We start from the raw sequence: 23,948 nt of genomic DNA, 5'->3' as shown, positions 1-23,948 counted from the left end.
GCCAAGAGGGCGGAGGTGACCCAGAGGAGGAGAGCTGGTCAGAATAAAACCCAGCTTTCAACAACCCAAAATCGAAAGGATCCCCCTACACTCAACTAGTTGAAGCACCCAAGTTTTCCTCTATTCCCTTCCTCCACTCACTTCAGAACTATATCCCCAGAAACTGGCACAGAAGCTGGGCACTCTGGCTCCCTGCCTAGTCCCCTGTCCCTTCTGGATGCCAGTTTAACGCTCTCCTGGACAAGGAAACCCTGCTGGAATTAGGATCATACACAAAGATGCATACGACAGGATAGAGATCTCACCAGCGCTCCTACGACTGGGGGAGAAAGAAAGTCTGAATATGAACTTATGCTTGCTGCCTTCTTTTATGTGTCTAAAGTAGTCTTACTTGGAGTGGGGGAGGGAAGGACCTGGAGGTTCCAGCATCTAAATCGGTCTCTAGGTCGGGATGACTCAGGGGGAACTTGATAAGGGGCCTAGCAGGGGTGTGGAGGGTGGGGCAGGAGGTGGGAAATTTCCACTGGGAGCCCGTTTACTTCCTAGGCCTAGGGGTCTCAGCCTGCTACAGACAAAAATGACGCTGCTTCTGCCCTAATATAGGGTTCCTCTCTGTCGGGGCAGGTCCCAGTCCATCCTTGGTGTAAGTGGCCCAACAAGGATAACTACTCTAACTTCCTTCTCTTGGGCCAGAACAGCTTCAAACTGAACATCAACGAAGTAATCGTTTTAAGTACCTGCTTTGTGCAGTCACTGAGTAGATGGAATTCAAAGTGTGAAGTCTAGTCATAACACTCTCTAGAAGCCTATGATGGAATAGCTGAGAGAAGGTATAAAAATAGAAGAAGTTTTTTTTTTTAAATATAAAATTGTTTAAACAGTAAGTCCTATGGCAGTAGTTTCCCATCCTTCTCAAGTGGGAGGTCAGAGATGTCCATTCCCACATGATGGGTGTAGTATCCCCTGATGGAGACAAACCATGAATTCAGCAGTACTTTCAAGTTTGTATGGTATTCTGATCATCACAGCATCTATGTATATAGCAATACCTACATGTGTAAAGCCTATTATTTATCCAGTTGACAATAAATCTGTGTACATACAGATTCTGGGGGCCTTTGCAATAATTCAGAAATCCTCACCCCAGGAGGCTTTAGGTCAGCAGGTTAGGAAATACTGTCTTTGTACAATACCAAGGAGGAAAAGGGTTTTGTTCCTAGGGTGAAGCACCCTATGAGCAGTGAGGCCATGAAGTATTTGGTAGGAGAGAGGAGCATTCAACCAAGAAGGAGGGAGCATGGGAGAAAGTTTGAGGGCAGAAATTCACACATTATTTCAAAGAATGGAATAATGGCTACCTTTTACAAGAAACTTCCCATATATTATCCCCCTATACCATAGGGTATGTATTGCTGTCCTTATTGTACAGAAGAGGAAACTGAAACTCAGAGATGTCTAGTGATTTGCCCAAGGCCAACCAGCTAGTAAATGATATTATCTAAGACTTAAATGCTCACCCAGGTTCATTCCACTCTCTAAAGATATGCTCTCTCCACTATGAGATAGTGTCCCCTCAAGCATATAGTGATTAGGCCAGATGAAGAATAATGTTGATGAGAGGTGGGTGACTTTTGGTAGGATAGATTGGGGATGAGTATGAATGTCCTTGAATGACAGGCAAAACAGTTTGGCACTAAAGCTCCATAGAATGTTCTTGAGCAGGAGTAATGGATAAAAAATAGTTTTGTGAAAATTAATCTGATGGGGGGGTGGATAATAGTGATGAATTATGGGGTAGATGGGGGTAAAGCATCCAATCTAGGAAAGTGATCATTTAGAAGCCAAAGTATGGCTATGTAGCTCAGTGGGTTAGAGTACCCTCCTGATACACCAATGTTTCAGGTTTGATACCTGGTCAGAGCACATACAAGAATCAACTAATGAATAAGTAAATAAGTAGAAAAACAAATTAATGTTTCTTTCTCTCTCCCCCTCCCCCTTTCTCCCCCTCTCCCATCCTCTTTCTAAAATCTATTTTAAAATAAATAAAAATAAAAAAGAAGCCAGGGTACTCAACTAGATATGAGATGGCAAGGACTTCAAGAAGTGTGACAGTAGACTTCTGGCCAAGATGGAGGAATAGGTAGACATACTATGCCTCCTCACACAACCAAAAGAAGGACAACAACAAATTTTAAAAAAAAGAACAACCAGAACTGATAGAAAATCGAACTGTATAGAAGCCGGATAACCAAGGAGTTAAAGAAGAAACATTCATCCAGACTAGTAGGATGGGCGGAGATCGGCAGCCAGGCAGAGAGAACTCACAGCAAGGCAGCAGCTGGAGGACTGGGGTGGGCAAGGCTGCAGCTGGCAGACCTGACAAGGCAGCAGATTGTGGACTGGACAGGTCCAACATTAGCACGCAGATAAACCAGGAGGAACAACTGGGGAGTGAGACAGACTACTCAGAGTTTCGGTGTGAGGAAATAACGCCTCAACTCTCTGATTGAAAACACCTTTGGGGGTTGAGGCTGCAAGGGGAGAAACTCCCAGCCTCACAGGAGAGTTCGTTGTAGAGACCAACAGGGTCTTAGAACATACACAGGCCCATCCACCCTGGAATCAGCACCAGAATGGCCCAATTTGCTTGCAGGTAGCGGGGGAAGTGACTGAAAATCAGCAGAGAGTAGAGCAAGCGACATCGTTTCTTCTCGGACCCCTTCCCCACATTCAGCACCACAACACAGCCAAGGGGGTTGCACCACCCTGGCAAATACCTAAGGTTCTGCCTCTTATATGCAACAGGTGGGCTGAGACAAAAAAAAAAAAAAAAAAAAAAAAAAGGGCCAAATGAAAGAACATATCAAAGCTCCAGAGAAATACAACTAAGTGACGAAGAGATAGCCAACCTATCAAATGCACAGTTCAAAACACTGGTGATCAAGATGCTCACAGAATTGGTTGAATATGGTCACAAATTAGATGAGAAAATGAAGGCTATGAGAAATGAAATAAAGGAAAATGCACAGGAAACCAATAATGACAGGAAGGAAACCAGGACTCAAATCAATGGTGTGGACCACAAGGAAGAAAGAAACATTCAACCAGGCCAGAATAAAGAAACAAGAATTCAAAAAAATGAGGAGAGGCTTAGGAACCTCCAGGACATCTTTAAATGTCCCAACATCTGAATCATAGGGGTACCAGAAGGAGAAGAGGAAGACCAAGAAATTAAAAACTTATTTGAACAAATAATGAAGGAGAACTTCCCCAATCTGGCAAAGGAAATAGACTTCTAGGAAGTCCAGGAAGCTCAGAGAGTCCCAGAGAAGTTGGACCCAAGGAAGCACACATCAAGGCACATCATAATTACATTACTCAAGATTAAAGATAAGGAGAGAATCTTAAAAGCAGCAAGAGAAAAGGAGATAGTTACCTACAAAGGAGTGCCCATAAGACTGTCAGCTGATTTCTCAAAAGACACCTTGCAGTCAAGAAGGGACTGGAAAGAAATATTCCAAGTCATGAAAGGCAAGGACCTACATCCAAGATTACTCTATCCAGCAAAGTTTTCCTTTAGAATGGAAGGGCAGATAAAGTGCTTCTCAGATAAGGTCAAGTTAAAGTAGTTCATCATCACCAAGCCCTTATTATATGAAATGTTAAAGGGACTTATCTAAGAAAAAGAAGATAAAAACTATGAACAGTAAAATGACAACAAACTCACAGTTAGTAACAACCACACCAAGACCAAAAACTAAAACAAACTAAGCAAACAACTAGAACAGGAACAAAAATCACAGAAACGGAGATCACATGGAGGGTTATCAGCAGGAGAGTGGAAGGGGGAGGGAGGAAAATGTACCAAGAATAAGTAGCATAAGTGGTAGGTAGAAAATAGGGGAAGGTTAAGAATAGTATAGGAAATGTAGAAGCCAAAGAACTTATTCGTATGACCCATGGACATGAACTAAAGGGAGGGAATGTGTGGGTGGGAGGGGGTATGCAGGGTGGAGGGGAATAAAAGGGAGGGGGGGAATGGGACAACTGTAATAGAATAATCAATAAAATATATTTTTAAAAAAATTTTTTAAATGTATGAGAGTAACAAAAATGGAAAGGAATAGATACATAAAACAAGGAAAAAACACTTATAGGAATTGGTAACTGATTAGACAGGAAGGGGAAGGAAATCACCAACCTAGTTGCTCTTGTTAGGATTCCTGAAGTTCATCCACCTATATGGTTTCTAGCTAAAGAAAAGGCCATAGAGGAATCCCTGAAGAATATTCTTGACCGCAAGGAAACTCACCTGAAAATTTTTCAGAGTCAGAGATTCACCCTCACTCTGACCTATTTCACCCTGGCCGACCCAGATCTGTTACACTACAAGACCATTTCTATGTTGAGCCCCAACACAACACCATTTAAAGTTCCTACTGAGGCTGGTCTGCTAAAGCCAATGAGATCTTCCAAGTTGGCCTGGACCTGGAAACCAAAAAGAAGAGCAATGTCAGATTTATGCTAACTCATCTTTATTAACCCCTTCCCCGGGCCCCCTTCAGCCTCTGTTGAGGGTCAGAGTAATTTTTTTTTTCCATAAGGCAATTTGATCAGGACCAAGAGGACTAAGTCAGGCTGGGCTGGGATGATGAGGGAAATTTGATCACCTGGAGAGATCAGAAGGTTGGCAATTTGTTCAATGAAACATGCAAGGTAGTGAAACCAAAAGATACCTCCCCCAAAGACTAGGATTATAGCTGGGGCTGGAGGTGATGTCATAAAATCTACTGAGGTCATAAAAGCTTCCCTCTCTTCCCCTGCCTGTCTCCTCACTGCCACATATACACACACTTACATACAAAGCCTGGGAAGGGTCAGACACCATCCGGCCACTCAGGTACCAAAAGTGGGGACATGGTTGGGGGTGGTGATTTCTCAGAATGTAGGATCCACACTAGTTTCCCTAGTGCTGGGAACAGTAGGTGGAAAGAAGGGAGAGAGGAACCGGGAGGAGAGTTTTTCTTTCCACTGTTGCTGATTCAGATTTTATCTTAACCCCCATCCTTTTTACTCCTCAGTCCTCCCTTCCTTTCCTCCCTCACCCCTCAGCCTCCTCCTCTACTATCCTCCCCAGCCTCCAGCTGATCATGGCATCAGAAGCAGAAAAAACATTCCAGCGGTTTGCTGTCTTCGGAGAATCATCAAGCAGTGGCACTGAAATGAACAACAAGAATTTCTCCAAGCTGTGCAAAGACTGTGGTGTCATGGATGGCAAGACAGTCACCTCCACTGATGTGGACATCGTGTTCAGTAAAGTCAAGTAAGGAACCAAAGATGAGAGTAGGGGTCGTGAGTAGAACAAACAAGATAGTGAGACGTGGAAGGGTTTATGTGATAGAGCACTTGTAATGGGTCTACTGAGTACCTACTGGGTACCAGGCACTGTCTATTTATTCTCTGTCCTCAAGACATTCAGTGGCCAAGTATGAGTAAAGGGAGGGTTGGCCCTTGGTAGGTAATGAATTCATGTTTCAGAATTCCTGAAATTCTGTCTGACTAACCAGGGCCAAGAATGCCCGAACCATCACTTTTCAGCAGTTCCAGGAAGCAATGAAGGAACTGGGCCAGAAGCGGTTCAAAAGTAAAAACCCAGATGAAGCCCTGGAGAATGTTTTTAAACTCATAGAAGGCAAGGATCCAGCGACCACTGGTGTTACTGTGAGTGCCATTCTTTATCCCTAACACTTGACCCTACTTCCCTAAATTCTACTGTTCCTTCTCCTCTTCCACCCTCCACTGACCCTAACGCCTGCCAACACAGGTACTGTAGGGATACTACAGAACTCCTCTGGGGCACTCTTGGTACTGAAACAGACTTCAGAGACCACCTGGCCATTTCAGAGGCAAGGAAATCTGTGCCCAGAGAGAGGAAGTGACTTGCCCAAGGTCCATAGCTATTTTCATAGCAAAATCTAGACTCATTCTCAAGTGTCTGAGCCAGGCAACTAGAGCCTGGTGGACACAGAGTGCAGAGGACTTGGTACATGATCCCTAGTCTTCTTCCTGTTCTTATATAAGGTCTGGTCTCTGACTTTCTTCCTCTCATCCCTCTCTGTTCCCTATTTGTCCCCTCTCTACTAAAAGTTCTTTCTACTATGGTAGGTTTCAAATAGGACCTACCCAGTAGGAAGAACTTTGCATATGAACTCTGGGATTGAAGTCCCCTGGCCATAGCATCATCAAAATGACTCCTCTGGAAGCAGAAAAATCCACACACAGTCCACTCACTCCCATACACCAGACTCCTCTTCCCTCACTGGTGGATGGCTCTTGCCACAGTTACTGCCCACAGCCACATCTGGGCTCAAGGAAAACAGCACCATGCCACAGGTAGAGCAAGAATCAAAGGCCATCTTTAGAAAAGGGGTAAAACTCTGGAGGGGGAAGGAGAGGGATCAGACCCATCATCCTCTGGCTTGCAGAAAGCAACAACTGTGGGTGGGGTGAGCCGGCTGACAGACACCAGCAAGTACACTGGCACCCACAAGGAGCGATTTGATGAGAGTGGCAAGGGCAAAGGCCTCGCAGGACGGGAAGACATGACCGACAACTCCGGCTATGTGAGTGCCTACAAGGGTGCTGGCACCTATGATAAGAAGTTTACCAAATAAGGAATAGCCTCATCTTAGCCTGCCAGCCATCAACCCTGCATCTTTAACACCATGGAGTTTGGGGAACAATAAACATCTGTGTGTGCAGCAGCTAAGGAGCTCTGTTTTCAACCAGGGTAAGGTATGGGTGGGCTCATGGGTGTAGAGAGAGAGGACAGGAGAGAAAGTCCAAGATATCAGAGTTTCCAGCTTTCCATCTTTTGCTCTACTTAGCCTGATGCCTCCAAATCAAAAGTTAGTCTTCTCCTCAGGGCTGAGGAATATATTTGGAGATAAACGATGAACCAGATGTGGAGGTAAAAGTATTTGCTATTTGCATTCACACACACACTACTGGTATTCACCCCATGTAGACACACCTGCCAAAGGGGAGTAGCAATTTCTGATTTGATGGAGAATGACCCAGATACCATCAACCAGACCCTTGTCCCTCCACCTTCCTCATCTGTTGCAATCCAGGGTTTTTTGTGGGGAGAAATAAAAGCCAACTGGGGTGGGCCAAGGATCAACTTAGCCTGATTCATTACAAGTTTGTTCTCGAGCTAGGGGAAGGGAGAATTCATTTTCAACACTCAGCTGGAAGTGAATGTTACCCCACTGCACCTCTATCATGGTTCACGTGAAACAGAAGATCCTATACAGCTAAGGGTAGCCCAGGAAGATGGTGAGTGGTCTCCAGAACTTTGACAGTAGGAGTTCTAGTGCACTAAGGAAAAACGAATGAAATCAGAACTGAGTCCAATGTGGTTTTTTTATCCTTTTATTTTTAAATGATTATAGATTTACAGGAAGATGCAAAAATAGTACTGAGAGGTTCCATGTACTCTTCAATTTTGTCCAATGGTTACATCTTACATAATTCAGATGTGGCCTTGAAACCTTCTGCAACTACAGCCAGGCTCACCTCAACCATCTTGTCAGCAGCAGATCCCAGAGTTTGGGGATCATCAGGAGGAACTTTGGGAAGGAACAGGATACAGGAATGTCTAGGGAGATAGATCAGGGAAAGTGATGTGAAACTTTACAGTGAACCAAGGTGAGAATTGTGGAAAAGGGGTTGGAGAAGATGGTGAGTAACGGAGGCTGGGAAGGTTAGGGAGAGACACTGCTCCATGATGAAAGGAGGGAGGAAAGAACATGTTATGTGAAGAACGTGATTTCACAGAGAGTAACAGACAGGGAACTGAGGGGAAGTGAGGCTAAAATGAACCTAAAGGTCTCAGGAAGAGATACCTATAGTGTATCCACCTATAGTGTGGGTGAGTGAGTGGACGGAATCATAGGGAAATGAGGAAGACTGAAAAGAGAAAGGTGTTGGGGATGGGGAGTTGAAATATTGAACTGGGTGCCTGTTGCCATGGTGTGAGCTGAGGCTCTGGGCCTCCATCCAGGATTCAGTATCTGGCCCAATGGATGGACAGTCACTGCCAACTGGATACAGTCAGCTTCTTGGGTGGGAAGAACTGTCTGTGGGAGAGGGAAGATGATGGGGGAGGGGGAAGGTAAACAACTTAGAAAGAGCCTAGAAGACAGTTATGACTTTGCCATGTGATATTTTTTCCTACCTTACTGGTATCTTGGGAGGGAATCCTGCTTACCCTCAAAATCAGGGAGGAAACTTTGTACCAGGGATCAGAGTTTTGGAAATGAGGACAGGCTGCTCTGTGATAGGCAGTAGGGAGTGGTTCTCAATGAAAACCTCCTTTCCCTAGTAGAGGCCAATGATACCTATTGGGTCAGCATCATACTTCCGGGAACAGAGCAGATAGAGCCTTTGGTTGGTCAGGTTGCCATTGTAGCGGCAGCTGGTGGGTGGCTGCTTGGTAACCAAAGAGCAGATTGTGAGGGGGAAAGAGTCCTGGGTGAGTGTACAGTATTCATTGTAATTCTCACAGAAGTTCTCACAGTATTTGCAGAACTTCTGAATTTCTGTCCCCGGGACATGTATCACATAATGGTTCTTTGGGCAATACAAGCTTTTCTTTTTGCCCCGTACATAGGCCATCAGACCATTACAGTAGCCCTGAAAACCTTGTGGGTAGTTAAGCCTGGGATAGTCAGTGTGTAAGTCGTAGAATTCCTTGATGGCAAACTGCAGACGGATGTCCACGACCAAAGTTGGCTCTAGAACAAGCTGCAGGAACAGGAGCCAGGCCATAGCTGGTGTCATTCTTCCTGCTGGTAGAGTTAAGGTGGTTGGAGGCAGAAGTGGGCCTAGAGTAGCTGTCTGCCTCTTCCCTAAGCCTCCAGCATTCTCCCAACCTTCCCTGTGTGCCTTCCCTTATACCTGAAGAGCAGGACTGTACCTCAGAGGTCATCCAGCCATACACCTCATGCCCCAGAGAGGGGACACACTTAACCACCATCATCCAGCTAATCAGTCACCTTCAGCCATTCCCCCCTTCCCTAGGTCCACCTACAGTCCCAGCCTCACCCAGTTCATGAGCTATAACACTTACAGAATAAGAGATCCAACTGGTCCCTGGGTGAGCAACTCTTCATGATTATCCCTGGGCCCGGTCAACCCTTCTGGTAAAAAGATACAGCGGCAGTAGAAGGAACAGGCTGAGCTATGATTCTCTGATTGCTCTGGAGGAAGGAAAGGAGCTGGAAGATGAGCAGGGCAGCAGACAGGGTTCCTTCTCTCCTGAGGCCAAGGGCAGCCCAAAGGTGAGAAGAGGCTGGAAAGGTTTCAGGATAAATACCAGTCTGGGAGGATGGAATGTCCCCTGAGTTTGAGAAGCCCCTGTGCTGAGGGGGTTGGATGGGTGGGAGGAAAGAGACATTACAGTCTGGTTTCCTCCTTTCTGGTGTCATAGGAACACTTAGTTCCAGCCTCCTAGCAAGAAGTCTGTAAGTTCTTGGGCTTTCTTTGATGTCCATAAGCCCTGCTCCTGCAGAAGGTGAGGAGAAAATTAGTCTCATGTTTCTGAGGAACAAAGGGCTCCTTATTCCCGACCCTTAGAGAACAGAGTGTCTGCCACTGCCTCATCCCATGCACAAGAGCCCACCTACATGCAAGAGCCTCCCACCAGAATGATGCACAGAGAATCAAAGACATTTGTGTAGACCCCCCACGGTCCCCATCATCAACCTCACAACAATTACAATGACACAATCACACCACCCCCTCCCCAATAACCTTGGACCCTTTTAGAGTCAGTGCACATGTGGACATTTTTGCTTGCTGGCCCTGAAGCCCCAAACTTGTCAGTAGGTTGGATTAGACAGCATAGCTTGGACTGAGGTGGCGTAGGCCACGTGAGCCCAGCAGGTCAGATTCCTGCTACTGTTTGTCATGTTGGCAAAGTTGCTGGGCTCCTAACTCCTCATTTCATCGACAACTGCCCCTTCATCAGAAACAAAGTGCCTGCCAGCCACAGCCCTTGACTTCCACAGGCCCCTCAGCCTGGTCTCCCTGCAGGATATGAGCCAGGTCTTGGGCTTCCTCTCAGGAGATCAGGGAGTCAGACCACAGAAACTTGAGTGCTCCAAGGCCAATGTGTAGTTCAGTAGGAGGTACAGAGACATATTGGTGTTCCTCATTCATAGCCCCCCTAACTTGCTCTTTCTGACAGCACAAATGAGAATACAAAACTGAATCCCTTTCCATAACTTGCTTCTCCTCCTTGTTGTCTATCTCAGCTTCCTCAGTTGTATTTGTACAACTGAATTTCAAATACAACTGTATTTGAAATATGAGACTGATCCTAGACCCCTTCTTCTCTCAAACTGCACCTGGGGGGAGGCTTTTGAGTAAAACACCAGAAATTGAATCCTACTCTGTTGTTTACAGGCTGTGCACCACCAATCTGAGTTTATTAAAACACTGTAAACTTCAGTTTCTTTATGTGTTAATGAGGATGATATTTTATACCTTGTAGCAATATTAGGATTCATTAAGATGTATATCAAGAGCTTTTAGCCCAGGGTCTGGCACATACTGAGTATTCAAAATGACCATGAGTCCATCGGTCATGAAGCCCTAGAAATCTTATCTAAACTTTTCCTAAACCCCTCTCTTCCATTTCTACTTCTTCCCCTGCTGGGTCTCTTGTGTCTCCTGAACACCACACACACTGCAACTCTGGTAAGGCTCTACCCCTCATAAGACATAAAACTTCCCATGACCTGGCCCTTGCCATGTCTCCAACTGCATCTCCATGCCTTCCTGCTTCCCCCAGGGTGCTTCACCCCACCTCCATGTCCTTGTTCATGTCATCTCCTCCTCCTGCTCTTGCCCCCATGAATTCCACTGAGCTGGCTCATAGGAAGACACATCCCAGAAATCCTGTATGAGAAGCCTCTACTCCGAAGACCTCTCCAGGGAAGTGTGCACAGCCAAGCAAGTGAGGGAAAATCCCACACAGACAGGTGGCCTATTTGTGTCCTTCAGGCTGGTGTACAAGCCAACACTGATTGGGAGACCATGCATGGAGGTACTGGTGTCTGGCTGACTCAAGTCTTTGTTTGAGGAAGCTTACTATTCTGTGTGGTCCCCACATCAAGGCATGCCATCTCTTCCCTTTTTGCTCAAGGATGCAACTTGGTCTTCCTCTTTCTTCACATACTACCCACCCACCACCACTCACCTCTGTACACACAATTACAGAAATGGAACAGCACACTACAGAAGAAAGAGTTCAGGACTTGATATTAGGTAACCTACTGAGTTTCTATTTCCTCTTCTATAAAATGGGATTAACACCTTTCTTACCTCTTGAGGCTATAAGATAGAATGACATGGTCTGCATGAGAGTGCCTTTTAACAATTAAACAATATTTAAATGGATAACTGTGGGTGGTCTCCTAGGTTCCACACCAACTCACATTTTCCCCAACTCACTGAACATTTATTTACAAAGCCGCTTTCATTCCCCAAATGGGCCAAGTGACCTGCCACCTTCTCTACTCTGCCAATCTAGAGCTCCATCGAACACCTGACTTAAAATTCATCTTCACAAAGCTTTCTATTATTAGCTGTACCCCATGTTGATTACTCCAAAATATTTTTTAAATAATTGTAAAATATCATATGAAATGCACTATGACAAATTTAGGGGGAAATATAAAGGTCAATATGACAGATCCAGTCCAAATTAAGTTTACAATTCAAAAGGAAAGACACATATGAGTATATGTTACAAAGGTATGAGCCACAGAGCCAGGAAAAGCACTGAATGTGTGATGGGCCTTTGGTTTTCAAACTGCCGTCCTAATAGTCTGGTTTTTAAAATCCTATCCTAGAGGATTGATTCATAGGACCACTTCTTCCATTCTGACACCCTTGTCATGGTCTCATCTGCTCCCTGAGATTTGTGGAATTGTTACCCCATTACACTGGACTTTACATACGCAAGAATTATCCTAGAAATGAAGAAACTAAGTTTTAGAGATGTTCAGCAGCTGGCTCAAGGTCACAAGTCTAGTTTGGTGGTTCTCAACAGAAAACAATTTGGTCATATCAGAGACATTTGGGTTGTCACAACTGGGAGGTGCTACTGGCATCTAGTGGATAGAAGCCAGGGATGCTGCTCAACATCCAATATTGCACAAGACAGCTCCACAACAGAGAAGCATCCAAACTGAAATGTCAATAGTGCTGAGATTGAGAATCCTGGCCCAATGGGACAATCAGATTTCCCAACAAGTGCAGACTTATTTGTTAGATTTTGCTTGTAATGGTATTGGTTTTTTCACCAGCAAAAGGAGTACTGATAGTTCACCATTGAAATAATTTTTAGTTATTTTTCTTATAAAGGTGACCCTATGCATGTACCCAACTATATATTCTCTCTCCCCCCACCTCCCCAAGGGTATACATTTCTAGAAGAGCTGGCTAGAGTGGCAGGTGCAGTGATGATTGTCTACGACTGAGGGGAACCCCCAAGACTTTTTGCAGAGTAAGCTCACCTCAGTCTCAGTGGTATCCCTTTTTGCTCCATCCAGCTAAAATTGCTCGAACAGTGTACTATGTCACAGACTATTCCTGGGTTGTCCTCAAACCCAAAGGATTGCTTCAGTCATCTCAACTTCTTGTCATAGCTACAGGTCAGCCTCAGGGTTGATGTCTAGGAGCTGCATTGTCAGTTCCTTAGTCTGCTAACCAATGCTATGGATTGGTTGTGATCCCATCTGGAACTGCGATCACTCAGGGGCAGAGCGAAGGCCTTCTAACCCAGAAGCTGAATCAGTTAAGGTCATTTATCTGCAAGGCATTATACTGTGTCCTGTGGGAGGTACAAAAGAAATGTAACAGATGGTCCTTGCCTTCCGGGAATTGACAGTCTAAACTGGAGGAAAATAAAAACTCCATATGAAGAAATAACCAACAATTCAAGGCAGAAAATTATACATCTTAAAGATAGTAAGTGTAGGAATTTAGAAATGAGAAAGATCTCTCTGAATTGGGAGAATCAGAGCAACTTTTGAAGGGTTATCCTGGAAACTTGGGGGTGGGCCTCAAGGAATAGTTAAGCGGAGATAAAAGAGAATTATGAAAGGTATATTTGAAAAAGAGAGAAAAACAGCCTGGCTAGGGCTGAGGCACTCAGTGGAAGAAAAGTCAGAGATAAAGTTGGAAAGGCAGGTTTGTGAAATTGTAGCAGACCTTAAATATCAGGCTAAGGAATTTATATTTTATTCTGTAGATAAATGGGGAGCTGACAATGGCCTCTCATGAGGGAGGTCTCAAGCCCAGGTCAGGTTCCCCTCTCTTACATCCTGGCTTGACTAAACACACTGGCCTGGAAGCCAAGGATTCCAACCTCCTGTCAGTTCTGCCTCCTCCAGACCCACAGCTGTTCCAGAAAAGGTCATGAGAATTCAAAGACCCAAAGCAAGTTCCACATCTGACCCCAACATGCTGTTTGTTTCACTTTACCCATTTATGCAAATGAGCCCATTACCCTTATTTTACCCTAGGAACAACAAAATTGGGATAACAGAACTCAGATCTGCTCCTTCTTGGAGGAAAACTCTCATGAGCTTTCCACTGGCATCCAGAGGCTGTGTAGAAATCTGGAAGGAGACAGGCTGGGCTCTGAAGGGAGGGCACCTATCCAGGCCCAGCCCTCCTCTCTCCCAGCCCCCCTTACCCTCTCTCAGCACAGGCTAGAGGAAGCAGCAGCTGTTGTCCTGTGGGGAAGACAGGCAGAGGTCCACCTGGCACTGCTGGGGTTTTCACAACACCCGCCCCGGTGACTATTTAAGCACGCGCACGCACATGCACCAGTGGTCTGGGGAGAAGTTGGGCCAAGAGCGGTGACTATGGTGATCAAAGAGAAGGAGGCTGGGGAACTGGCTACCTCATGTCCCTGGACACAGACTGCTCGTGTGAGGGGCTTTCTTCTCTCCCATCTTCTCTCCCACCATTTTGTCTTCTGTCCTCTAAATTGTCTCTTCTTCCTCCTGCCAGACTCGCTGACCAGCCCTTGGCTTGGTGCCTGACTTATTTTGTTCTCCCTAACCTTGTCTCCCCATCCCTCCATCTTTTCCTCTTGCCACATACATAAAGTGAGGGGAAAATGGCAAAATTATCTTACTAAGTCCAAAGTCAAGCCAATCTTAGAAGCTGGATAGTTTAGGCAAATAAATAAAATCACCAGCCTTATCCAAATAATTGAGTCAAGGTAAGGGTTTTGACTTGAATTGTGAAGACGGTAGGTTCAAGTCCTCAAATTTCTTGTGCTAACCTAAACCTTTACTCTCTCTTCCCTCTGACCTGACACAGTAGGGCTGTGTTTACTTTACTTTCACATAGTTCTAAGACGGCCTTCTGGAGAATCTGGCATAATGGAGTCGAAGAGCAAACTAGGTTAATTATAATGACAGGGAAACACAAGGGAAGAGGGCAGTGCAAGTCCTGGTTTGGAAACATCTCACTCTAGAATAATAAGCAGTGAGAAGGAGTCTAGGCAAGGAATTCAAATGAGCACTTGGTCTCCCACCCCCTCCTGTAACGAAGGCCTCCAGCCCAGGGATGCACTGGCCTGTGCTGATCTGCATTCTATCCACAGTCTGCTTTAAACCATGGATTTTATCTCCACACATTTGCATTTCTACAGCAGCAGAGGCATAATTCTCTATGCAAAAGTTCAACTGCAGAGATTCAGACACCTTAACAAAGCAGTGAAAAGCTGTCCCCACAGCCAAGGCCTCAGGGAGGGTGAACCAGAGAGGCCAAGGCCTGTGTGAGCTTGCTCCTGGTTCTCTGTTGCCATCTAGTGGTGTTTCCCATCTCTAACACCACGTTTTCTTCCCAAGATCATCCTGACCCACAGCTGCACTCCCCATCTTCTATAATGATGTCCCCCCTGGCTTCGAAAGAAACACCCAAATCCTAACTTCTGAACCAGAACACAAACTTTATATTCCAGGTGGTTTACATGGCCTCTCTGTGGTTACAGTCCACACAACAGCCAGGGGATCTTTAAACAAATAGGTCTTTTACTCCTCTGCTTAGAACTCTCCCAGGGCACTTCACTGTGCCCAGAGCAGAAGTCTCAGTCCTAACGTTCTCTAAGGCTTGTCACGATTTGGCCTCTGGTCCCTCTCCCATGCCACCATTCTCCTGCTCCAGCCACACTAGACCTGACTATTCCCCCAGGCATACCCATCTGCTTTAGGGCCTTTGCAGTGCTGTTCTCCTTACCTGAAGCATTGTTCCCCAGGCGAGCCCAAGTTCACTCTCATACCTTCAAGTCTTTGTCCCAGAATCACCTACTTCAATGGCCCTTTTTAAAAATCACTGTCTGCCAACTTCCATCCTGTTCTTCCTTAGCAATGATCACTTTGAGCAAAGTTCAGTACATATTGTTACTTTCCCTCAATGGAATGTAAGTGCCACAGAGGTAGGGATTTTTGTTTCTTTTGCTCACTAATACATTCCAAGCACCTTGGCATATAATAGGGACTGAATAGACCCTTCAAGGGTCTAAAAATCATTCATCTTAGTTTTCCAGGCCTTCCAACCATGCAGAGCGATGCTTCTCTGCCTTACAGTCCAGTTCTCATGAGTGCTTTATGCTAAACTCCCACAATCCCCTAGAGCAGCAGTTACCCACGTTTTCCACAGAGATGTCACTACCGCCAGGAACAGGACATAAAAGGTAAAGGAAGGCCTAAGGCACCACCACCAACAGCATTTTAAGGTAAATAATGTTTTAGTTTTAAAAATTTTAATAAAGTAGGGAGAGGAAGGGTGAAGGGTGGAGAGGCATTGGGTGCCTTCTTCAGGTAAAGACAGGTGGCCTTGCTTACCACCTGGAAGTGAGGGGCCCAGAGGAGTAAGTCACTGTGGCATCACTGAGTTGGGATGGTGCTGGGCATCCTGACTGACAATTCATCCATTTCTCTGTCATCTTCGTCTCCTCAAAAAGATAAGCAGCAAATCCTGATGACAGGAAACATATAAAGCTAATTTTGGGGCTATTCTAGCTGTATCTCAGGTCAAGAAAAAAGCAATTCTTATCACCCCAGCGATTGGTTGTTCCCAGAATTATGGGCCAGAGGTATATATAGAAGGAGCTAAATGACAACTCTCCCTGAAATTCATTTTGGGTTGACACCTGGGTCAGGTGCTTTATTAGACTCTTTAAAATCATGTGGCCAGGGGCCAAATGTAGTATGAGTGTGAGGATTTAAGCTTCCTCATTGCCAAACAAGTTTAGGCAGGTACACTAGCTCCATAGGTATCGACTTATTTGGCACATGTAGGTGGAGAGGCATGCACCTGATTCATTTCCTGATCCAGGAAAGCTTCCCAGACCTCTCCCTAACAGAAGCACCATAGCTCAGGCCAGCTCTTAAGGAGTCAGGTGGTGAGAAGAAGCCCTCAGAGAGCTGAGGCCCAGTGGTGGGAGGTGCATCCTAGGCCACTGAGAAGGATCAGCAGCAGCAGCAGCAGCAGCAGCAGCAGCAGCAGCAGCGGCAGCAACGAGAATCCCCAGTGAAGAGGTGAGACCGGCAACGGGATATGGGTGAGGAGACTGAATAGAGAAGGGATGGGTTCTGGCAAGATTAGAGTACACTCCAGTGAGAAATAAAATGGACAAAGGAGGGACTCGATGTGAAGGGGATAGGGACACACACAGGAGAAAGAGAAAAGTGATGGCAGGGGTGGAGACACAAAATGGGGATGCAGAGGAGATGGGGACAGGTCATGGAAGGGATGAGACACAGAGAAAGGGATAGAGACATAGGGACACAAAGAGGTTGGGACTTGAGAGAAAGGAACTAGAACAAAGAGTATGAGGCAAGAAGAGCAGAAAGAAAGAAGATAAGGATACACGGGGTGGGTGTAGGGTTAGGGGCTGGGGTCACAGTATATGTGGCACAACAGAGAGGGAGGGATGAGACCCAGGGTGAGGAAAGGGAAGGAGATGTTGGTTAACTAGAAAGAACGGGGATAGGGAGTCTCATTTCTCAATTACATACCACTTGCTCTCTGTCCCCAGTGATCCCAGGCCTCCATTCTGACTCTTCCCGCAAGAGAGATGGCACCAGCCAGAGCGACATTCTGCCCTCTGCTGCTGCTCCTGCTGCTGGGGCTGTGGGTGGCTAAGGTCCCAGTCAGCGCCAAACCCAAACATATGACCTCAGCTCAATGGTTTGACACCCAGCACGTGCAGCCCAACCCCCAGGAATGCAAAAGAGCAATGGGCAACATCAACAAGTACACAAAACACTGCAAGAGCCTCAACACCTTCCTGCATGAATCCTTCTCCAGTGTGGCTGCCACCTGCCAGACCCCTACCACAGCCTGCAAGAATGGACATAAAAATTGCCACCAGAGCAAAGGGCCTGTGTCTTTGACCAACTGTGAGCTCACCTCAGGGAAGTACCCAGACTGCAGGTACAAAGAGAAGAAACTGCATGCTTCTTACATTATAGCCTGTGACCCTCCCCAGCAAGGGGACTCTGAAAAATTCCACCTGGTTCCTGTGCACTTGGATAAAGTCTTCTAGGTTTCCAGCCTTCTTCACTCTTGGCCTGGGGTTTAATTTCCTCTCCAGACCTCTGCGTGCTCCTCCTCCCATGCCCAGAAGGTTCTCTTCCCTTCATTTCTTGGAGCCCTTCCTAGCTCAGGTGTTTTTAAGATTTTTTTTTAAACCTTACTTTATTATGATGACTGACTTACTCCATGACTTTTTTTTATTTATTCACTTTGAGAGAGATAGAGAGAAAGAGAGAAAGAGAGAGAGAGAGAGAGAAACAGAGAAACATCAATGTGTGGTTGCTGGGGGTTATGGCCTGCAACCCAAGCATGTACCCTGGCTGGGAATCGAACCTGTGACACTTTGGTTCGCAGCCCATGCTCAATCCACTGAGCTACGCCAGCCAGGGCAAGATTTTATTTATTTATTTTTAGAGAGAGGGAAAGGAGGGAGGGAAGGGAAGGAAAGAGGGATAGAAACATCAATGTATGGTTGCCTCTTGCACGCCTCCTGCTGGGAATGGACTGCAACCCAGGCGTGTGCCCTGCCTGGGAATCAAACTGGTAACCCTATGGTTCACAGGCCCTCACTCAATCCACTGAGCTACACCAGCCAGGCTAGCTCAGGCTTTTCTGAGAAGTTGAAGAACAGCTGAGGTCTATGCTTTGATAGGCTAAGCTCCAGAAGAGATAGTCTTTTACTTTTTGTTGCTGTTTTCCTAGGAACTTATACCTAAGAGGGGCTGAGCAAACTCAGGGGTGGAGGTTCCGTGGTCTATGCCTTGTTCATCTTTCCCCTGCCCCATGTTATGGCAGCATGACAACAGGAGTAAATCGATGTAAGAGGGGTGTATGGGGTTGATGGACAGAGCTAGAAATCTTGCCTAGCTCTGATGTGGCAGTGAAGTGTCCTCTTTGCAAAGAAGTACCACTCCATAGTATTTCATGCTTTTCATGGTATAGCCACATGAGACCTTTGTGAGATAGACTTGATGACTTGCCTTCATTAGGGATGAGGAAACTGAGATTTCAGACATCTTAGTTAATTAAAGAGCTGTGAAATTGGTTAATAGCAGCACCTGGACTTGAACCTAAGACTCCTCCCTCTACATACAGTGCACTTCCTAGCTTACCGCTGGGCAAAAATATAGGAGTGAGACCTCTGCAGGGACAAGAGGAGAACTTGAGAAGAGTTCACCCATGAGGAAATATACCCTGATAGCTCTGAAGAGCCAGTTACTCTGGGTTGACTTCAATAAAGGTCATTACTTCTCTAGCCAAGAGACTATTTATGTGGTGCTTCAGGGATCTTCATTATTTCTCTCTCTGCCTCTCTAACTGTCCTCCCCCTTCTCCAGCCACTGTTTTTCCAACCTGGGCCCTGGGCCTGTCTCTGGCTAGATCCCCTTGGCCTGAAGGCATACAGCAATGGGAGTATCCCAGCTTCAGCTTTCTGCTTCAGGTCACATTTCCCTTGACCTCGAGGGACTTCCGTGGCCCAGAGCCTACTTGTCACAAACAGGCTGACAGGAGCTGCCAGAGCTTCCTTCCTCCTGATAATCATCTCTCCTGCTTCGATGCTTCCCTGGCTCTCCACTCTGGCAGTCACCCCGGGCAGTTGGGGTTAAGATGTAGAAATGCCACCTCCCTTTCCCCCTGGTCTGCAGATACCATTTCTCCCTCCCTGCTGAGCAGAGATGAAGAAGTTATGGTTTTATGTTGCCTGGAGCTGATAGCCTCTCCCACATTGCCTGAAGCTCTGACTCTTACCAGCCTGTCTCTCTCCCTTTATCTCAATCCCAGACAAATGGCACCAGGCCTATATCTGCCCTCCTTCAGCATCCAGCTGAGAAGTTTGTCCTAACAATTCCAGTGCTCCTTTGCCTCTTACTAAAGTTAGAGGAAGCTTTGGAGCCAGATAGAATTGGGTGTAAATTTGAGCTTAGAGAATCATGGCCATGTGACCTGGAGCCAACTACTGAACCTGTCTGCAGCTGTGTTTCCACATAGAAAAATGGGAGTAATACCACCTACCCAACAGGATTCCTGGAGACTTAGAAATGACATTTACGAAGGCTTAGTCAGCCTCAGGCACTGCTAGGCATTCGGCAACAATAACTAGTAGTAGCCATGGTAGTAGTAATAGAAATATCCCTGCCCAGTCATATCCACCTTAGGGAAACATGCAGACCAAGACAAATACTGCATTCAGTTCTCCTCGAGGGCTTTCTTCTGCTGGTACAATGTTCATGAGTCAGCTAGAGGACAAGACTGCAGGCAGAGTCCTGTTAGGTGGGCTGGGTGGATTGAGAGGATAAAGAGAGAAGGTGGGGAAGGGATGATCAAAAAAAAAAGAGAGAGAAGAAAAGAACACTGAATAATTCAAGCAGAGAGTGGGGCCAATAAGCTGGTAAGTCTTGAAAGTAGAGATGCACTAACTACATCACAGAGGATTGAAAAAAGAGGTACATGAAACATATATTGTGGCCAAATGGCTGAGTATAAAACCTGTATATCCTATGGTTACTACCCTATACATTTAACATTCCAAATAGATTTTCAACTAGGGTACAAGATATTTGGGAGTAGCTGATGTTTTCTTCATTTTCTTCTTTTTTCACAACTTTTCATATATTCTTTATTGATGATGTCATGGTTTTGAAGACATCCTCCTCACAAAATTTTGAATTTGTTAAAATTATGCCTTTCACACATCCTCTCAAAATGAGAAGAATTTCCAAATAAGACATATAATTTTTTAAAGACTTTATTTATTTTCTAGAGAGTGGGGAAGAGAGGGACAGAAACATCAACTGGTTGTCTCTCGCATGCTCCCAACTGGGAACATGGCTTGCAATCCAGATGTGTTACCTGATCAAGAATCGAACTGGCCACCTTTCAGTTCACAGGCCCGGCACTCAACCCACTGAGTCACACCAGCCAGGGCCCAAAGGGGACTTTTTCATGAAAGACTCTTGACCCAAACAGTATTAAATAACTAAAAACTAAACATAATTAAAAAGTAATCTGTGATGACAAAGATAAAAATTACCTTGGGAAGGGGTAAAAGGTAAGCTAGATATGGTCTTACTTGGTCTGGATATGTATACTTTGTGAAAACTCATTGAGCTGTACACTTAAGATTTGTGTACTCACTGTATGTAAATTATACCTCAATAAAAAAATCCCCCTAAAAAGTATGGTTCTTAAGGATTATTTTATTTGACGTTATAAGTGCTAACAGCAAAAATGATATGATGGAATTATAGACAGAATTATGTTATGATCTAATTTTTATTATTCTGCCTTGTACTATTTGTTAAATTAAATAGTACTTGTGTGGTTGAGTACTGGCCTGTGAACCAAAGGGTCATCAGTTCAATTCTCAGTCAGGGCACATGCCTGGGTTGTGGGCCAGGTCCCCAGTAGGGGGAGTGCAAGAGGCAACCACATGTTGATGTTTCTCTCCCTCTCTTTCTCCCTCCCTTCCCCTCCCTAAAAAATAAATAAAATCTTTAAAAATTTATACGTGTATTATTTATTCAATTGTTATAAATACTTTTGGATCAAAAAGTATCTAAGATTCTTTCTAAAGTTATCCAGCCAATACACTCTCTTCTATTATTTATATTGTAAACTAATTTTCCTAATTTTTAAACATTTTCCTAATTTTTAACTAAGTAAAAATTCTTAATAATTGTTTTGTGCCCAATGTAAGATTTCATAACCATTAATTCATTACAGCATTTTTCTTAAAATAATATACATTTATACTTCCACTGAGTGGTAGAATTTCAACATTTTTAAAAGTTTGTAAGAAAAATTTCACTACAAGTTTCACCTAGAATGCTCTAGCCACTATTTGACAGTGACTATTCAGATATTAATAATAAATTGAAATGACTTGCCTTTTTCTCATTATCGGATGCTTTAATTGATTAGGTTTGACAGTCACCCATTCCTTCACATGATCTTGATCACAGCCAAGTTTAGGAATGCCAGAAATAATGTTGAAATAGGCATTTGGCTACTCAGCCTTCCAAAGGTCAAAGCCGAGGTCCAAAATAAATAATAGATTTGAGCCAAACACCAGCACTGGCTGAACCTGATGCATTACTATCTGTAAACTGAAAAATAGGAAGAGGAGACTGATTAGTTGTTGAGACTTGCTGTTGCTGGAAGTGGGAGCTTAAAGAAGGGAACAAGGTATCTAGGGAAGAAGGTATCTAGGGAAGTATTGCCCGACCTTGTGTAGCAAGCTTTAAAGAATTATTTCATTATAATGAAACCCAATTTAAAAAAAAAATTAGCCCTGGCTGATGTGGCCCAGTGGATTGGGTGCTGGCCTGCAAACTGGAAGGTTGCCAGTCTGGTTTCTGGTCAGGAGGCATGCCTGAGTTGCAAGCTGGGTCCCCAGCTGGAGATGAGCAAGAGGCAACCAATCCACATCTCTTACATATTGATGTTCTTCTCCCTCTCTTTCTCCCTCTCTTCCTCTCTCTCTAGAAAATAAATTTTTAAAAAAATCTTTTTTTAAAACTAAGACCTGGAGCTAGAATTGTTGGTGACAAGAATGGCACCAGTTGTTAGACCGGTGGAGTCAGACCGGACCTTGGGTCAGCAACCTTGTTACTTCAGTTCTGGCTAGGGAAGAATTCAGAGCCAAGACTCAAACTGTAAGAGGAAATTTATTTAGAAAGAAAACCCACATAGTTAGAAGAAGTGAGTGGTAGAAGAAATGGGCTCAGGAAACAAGTTATGGAGGCAAAAGAAGGGCCCCTGGAACCTAGGAGAAAGAGAGAGACAAGGAAAATGTGCCTGGGGGTAATGGGGTAGGAAAAGGTGGGCCTGCTCCCTAGACAGAGCTATACTGGGTCCTCGGCGTGAGGGTATTTATCTAGAGGTCTCAGGGGAGGATCCCAATAGAATACTCATCAGCTTTTCAGGTGTGCCCTCTCAGGGTCATGGTGTCTACTGATTGGGTGATGCCAGAGCAGGGGGTCATTAGTCAAAACAGCTGGTCCTAATGTCATCTGTGGTATTGCTTGTCTGGTTTTACTGCTTTTCTGGGCCTGGAGTTGAAGCACAAACTGAAGTCTAAATGTATTTGATGCAGGTCAGAACCTCATTGTCCTGGGGGCTTAATGCTTAGGGGCTATTCTCTGGCCCACTTGTTTTTTTCCCCTGTACAGGGGTCTAACCCGCATGACTAGCAACATGCCAGTGGAGGAAAGTTCAGAGGAGTGTCCAAACCACATGACCAGTGACATGAAAGGTCAGGGATTCTAAACCTCATGATCAGTGATATTCTAGGGGAGGAAAGGTTACCCTGGGGGCAAGGACCTTGTTTTTCCAGTTTTGCTCATTGCTGGGCACCTTAGGGCTTTCTGCCCTGGCAGCCTTCTCTACCTGGCCCATCTTCCTTGCTCTGCTCATGTCTATCTAACTGCCTACCACACAATGAGTTAGCTTTCCTAGGAATGAGACTGAGATAGATTAGGTAGGACACTTTTCTACTTGACACTGGTTCCTGCAAAGTCTCCACACTCTGAAGTAAATGAACCATAGACACTATGAAGAGGAACAACTGAGTCAATGTGAATGAGAAGGGTCCTGACCTTAAGGGGAGGATGTAGAAAGAGGAAATGCCCTTGAAATCAGAACCCTTCTCACACTGATTCATTTAGCCCCCTTCATAGTGTCTATGGCTCTAGGGAATGACCCTAGAGCTATGGCCGCAGAAAACATACCAGTAGCAGCAATATCCAAGAAGCCTTCTCTTTAAGAAAGCCTTAGCCCATTTTATCACATTTCTCCAATGTTCCCACAAAACTGGGCCTCCAAAAGAGCTTCAAAGACTTCAAACCCTTACTCTTCTAAAGCCCTCCTCCAACCCTCATTTCACCATGCAGAGGTAGATAGAGCAATTATAGCTCTTACCAGGATGTTTACCTGTGCAGGACTCCAAAGCCAGTAAGCTTGGGAGAATCCATGAAGTCACAGGGACATGAGAAAATATTGCCAATAAGGCTTTGTAGGAGGTCCACAGTTCACAAGAGGGGAGGTAAGGGAAGAAGTTTATCCATAATGGAGACACTCACTATGATGGAAAGTCCTCTTGACTTAGGGAGATGGGAATGTCCTCGTCTATATAAAGGTAACCTACTTCATAGGAATATATTGTAGATTAAGTGTGACTATATATAAAGCATTTAGCACAGTGGGCAGGCATGTAGGAAAAGTTTGAGAGGTGTTATCATTTATATTTATTACTGTAGTGTCAAGTGTTGAGTGGCAGAACCTGTGAGGGATGGAGCAAGACTGACTTCCGTGAC

General features: G+C 45.0%; 3 protein-coding genes across 3 annotated transcripts; 2 read left to right on the top strand and 1 right to left on the bottom strand.

Annotated features, from left to right (window-relative positions):
• The first annotated feature begins 4,389 nt into the window (after window positions 1-4,389).
• On the top strand, window positions 4,390-7,140 carry TPPP2 (tubulin polymerization promoting protein family member 2). Its single transcript, XM_036030866.1, has 3 exons — window positions 4,390-5,326; window positions 5,571-5,724; window positions 6,489-7,140. Exons 1-3 carry the CDS (start codon window positions 5,154-5,156, stop codon window positions 6,675-6,677), a joined length of 516 nt encoding a protein of 171 aa, XP_035886759.1. The 5' UTR covers window positions 4,390-5,153; the 3' UTR covers window positions 6,678-7,140.
• A 284-nt stretch (window positions 7,141-7,424) lies between these two features.
• RNASE13 (ribonuclease A family member 13 (inactive)) lies at window positions 7,425-9,797 on the bottom strand. The gene is made up of 2 exons (XM_036030875.1): window positions 9,222-9,797; window positions 7,425-8,855 (listed from the first exon to the last, which is right to left on the bottom strand). The coding sequence occupies exon 2, from the start codon at window positions 8,845-8,847 to the stop codon at window positions 8,386-8,388; it is 462 nt and encodes a 153-aa protein (XP_035886768.1). The 5' UTR covers window positions 8,848-8,855; window positions 9,222-9,797; the 3' UTR covers window positions 7,425-8,385.
• A 7,330-nt stretch (window positions 9,798-17,127) lies between these two features.
• Window positions 17,128-17,772, top strand: LOC114490355 (ribonuclease 7-like). The gene has a single exon (XM_028504336.2). It carries the CDS (start codon window positions 17,174-17,176, stop codon window positions 17,642-17,644), a length of 471 nt encoding a protein of 156 aa, XP_028360137.1. The 5' UTR covers window positions 17,128-17,173; the 3' UTR covers window positions 17,645-17,772.
• Window positions 17,773-23,948: the final 6,176 nt, after the last annotated feature.

Source organism: Phyllostomus discolor, chromosome 1, assembly GCF_004126475.2.
Source record: "Phyllostomus discolor isolate MPI-MPIP mPhyDis1 chromosome 1, mPhyDis1.pri.v3, whole genome shotgun sequence".
NCBI classification, from domain to species: Eukaryota; Metazoa; Chordata; class Mammalia; order Chiroptera; family Phyllostomidae; genus Phyllostomus; species Phyllostomus discolor.
Note: the sequence above shows the minus strand (reverse complement) of the source record. Positions and strands in the feature narration are given on the sequence as shown.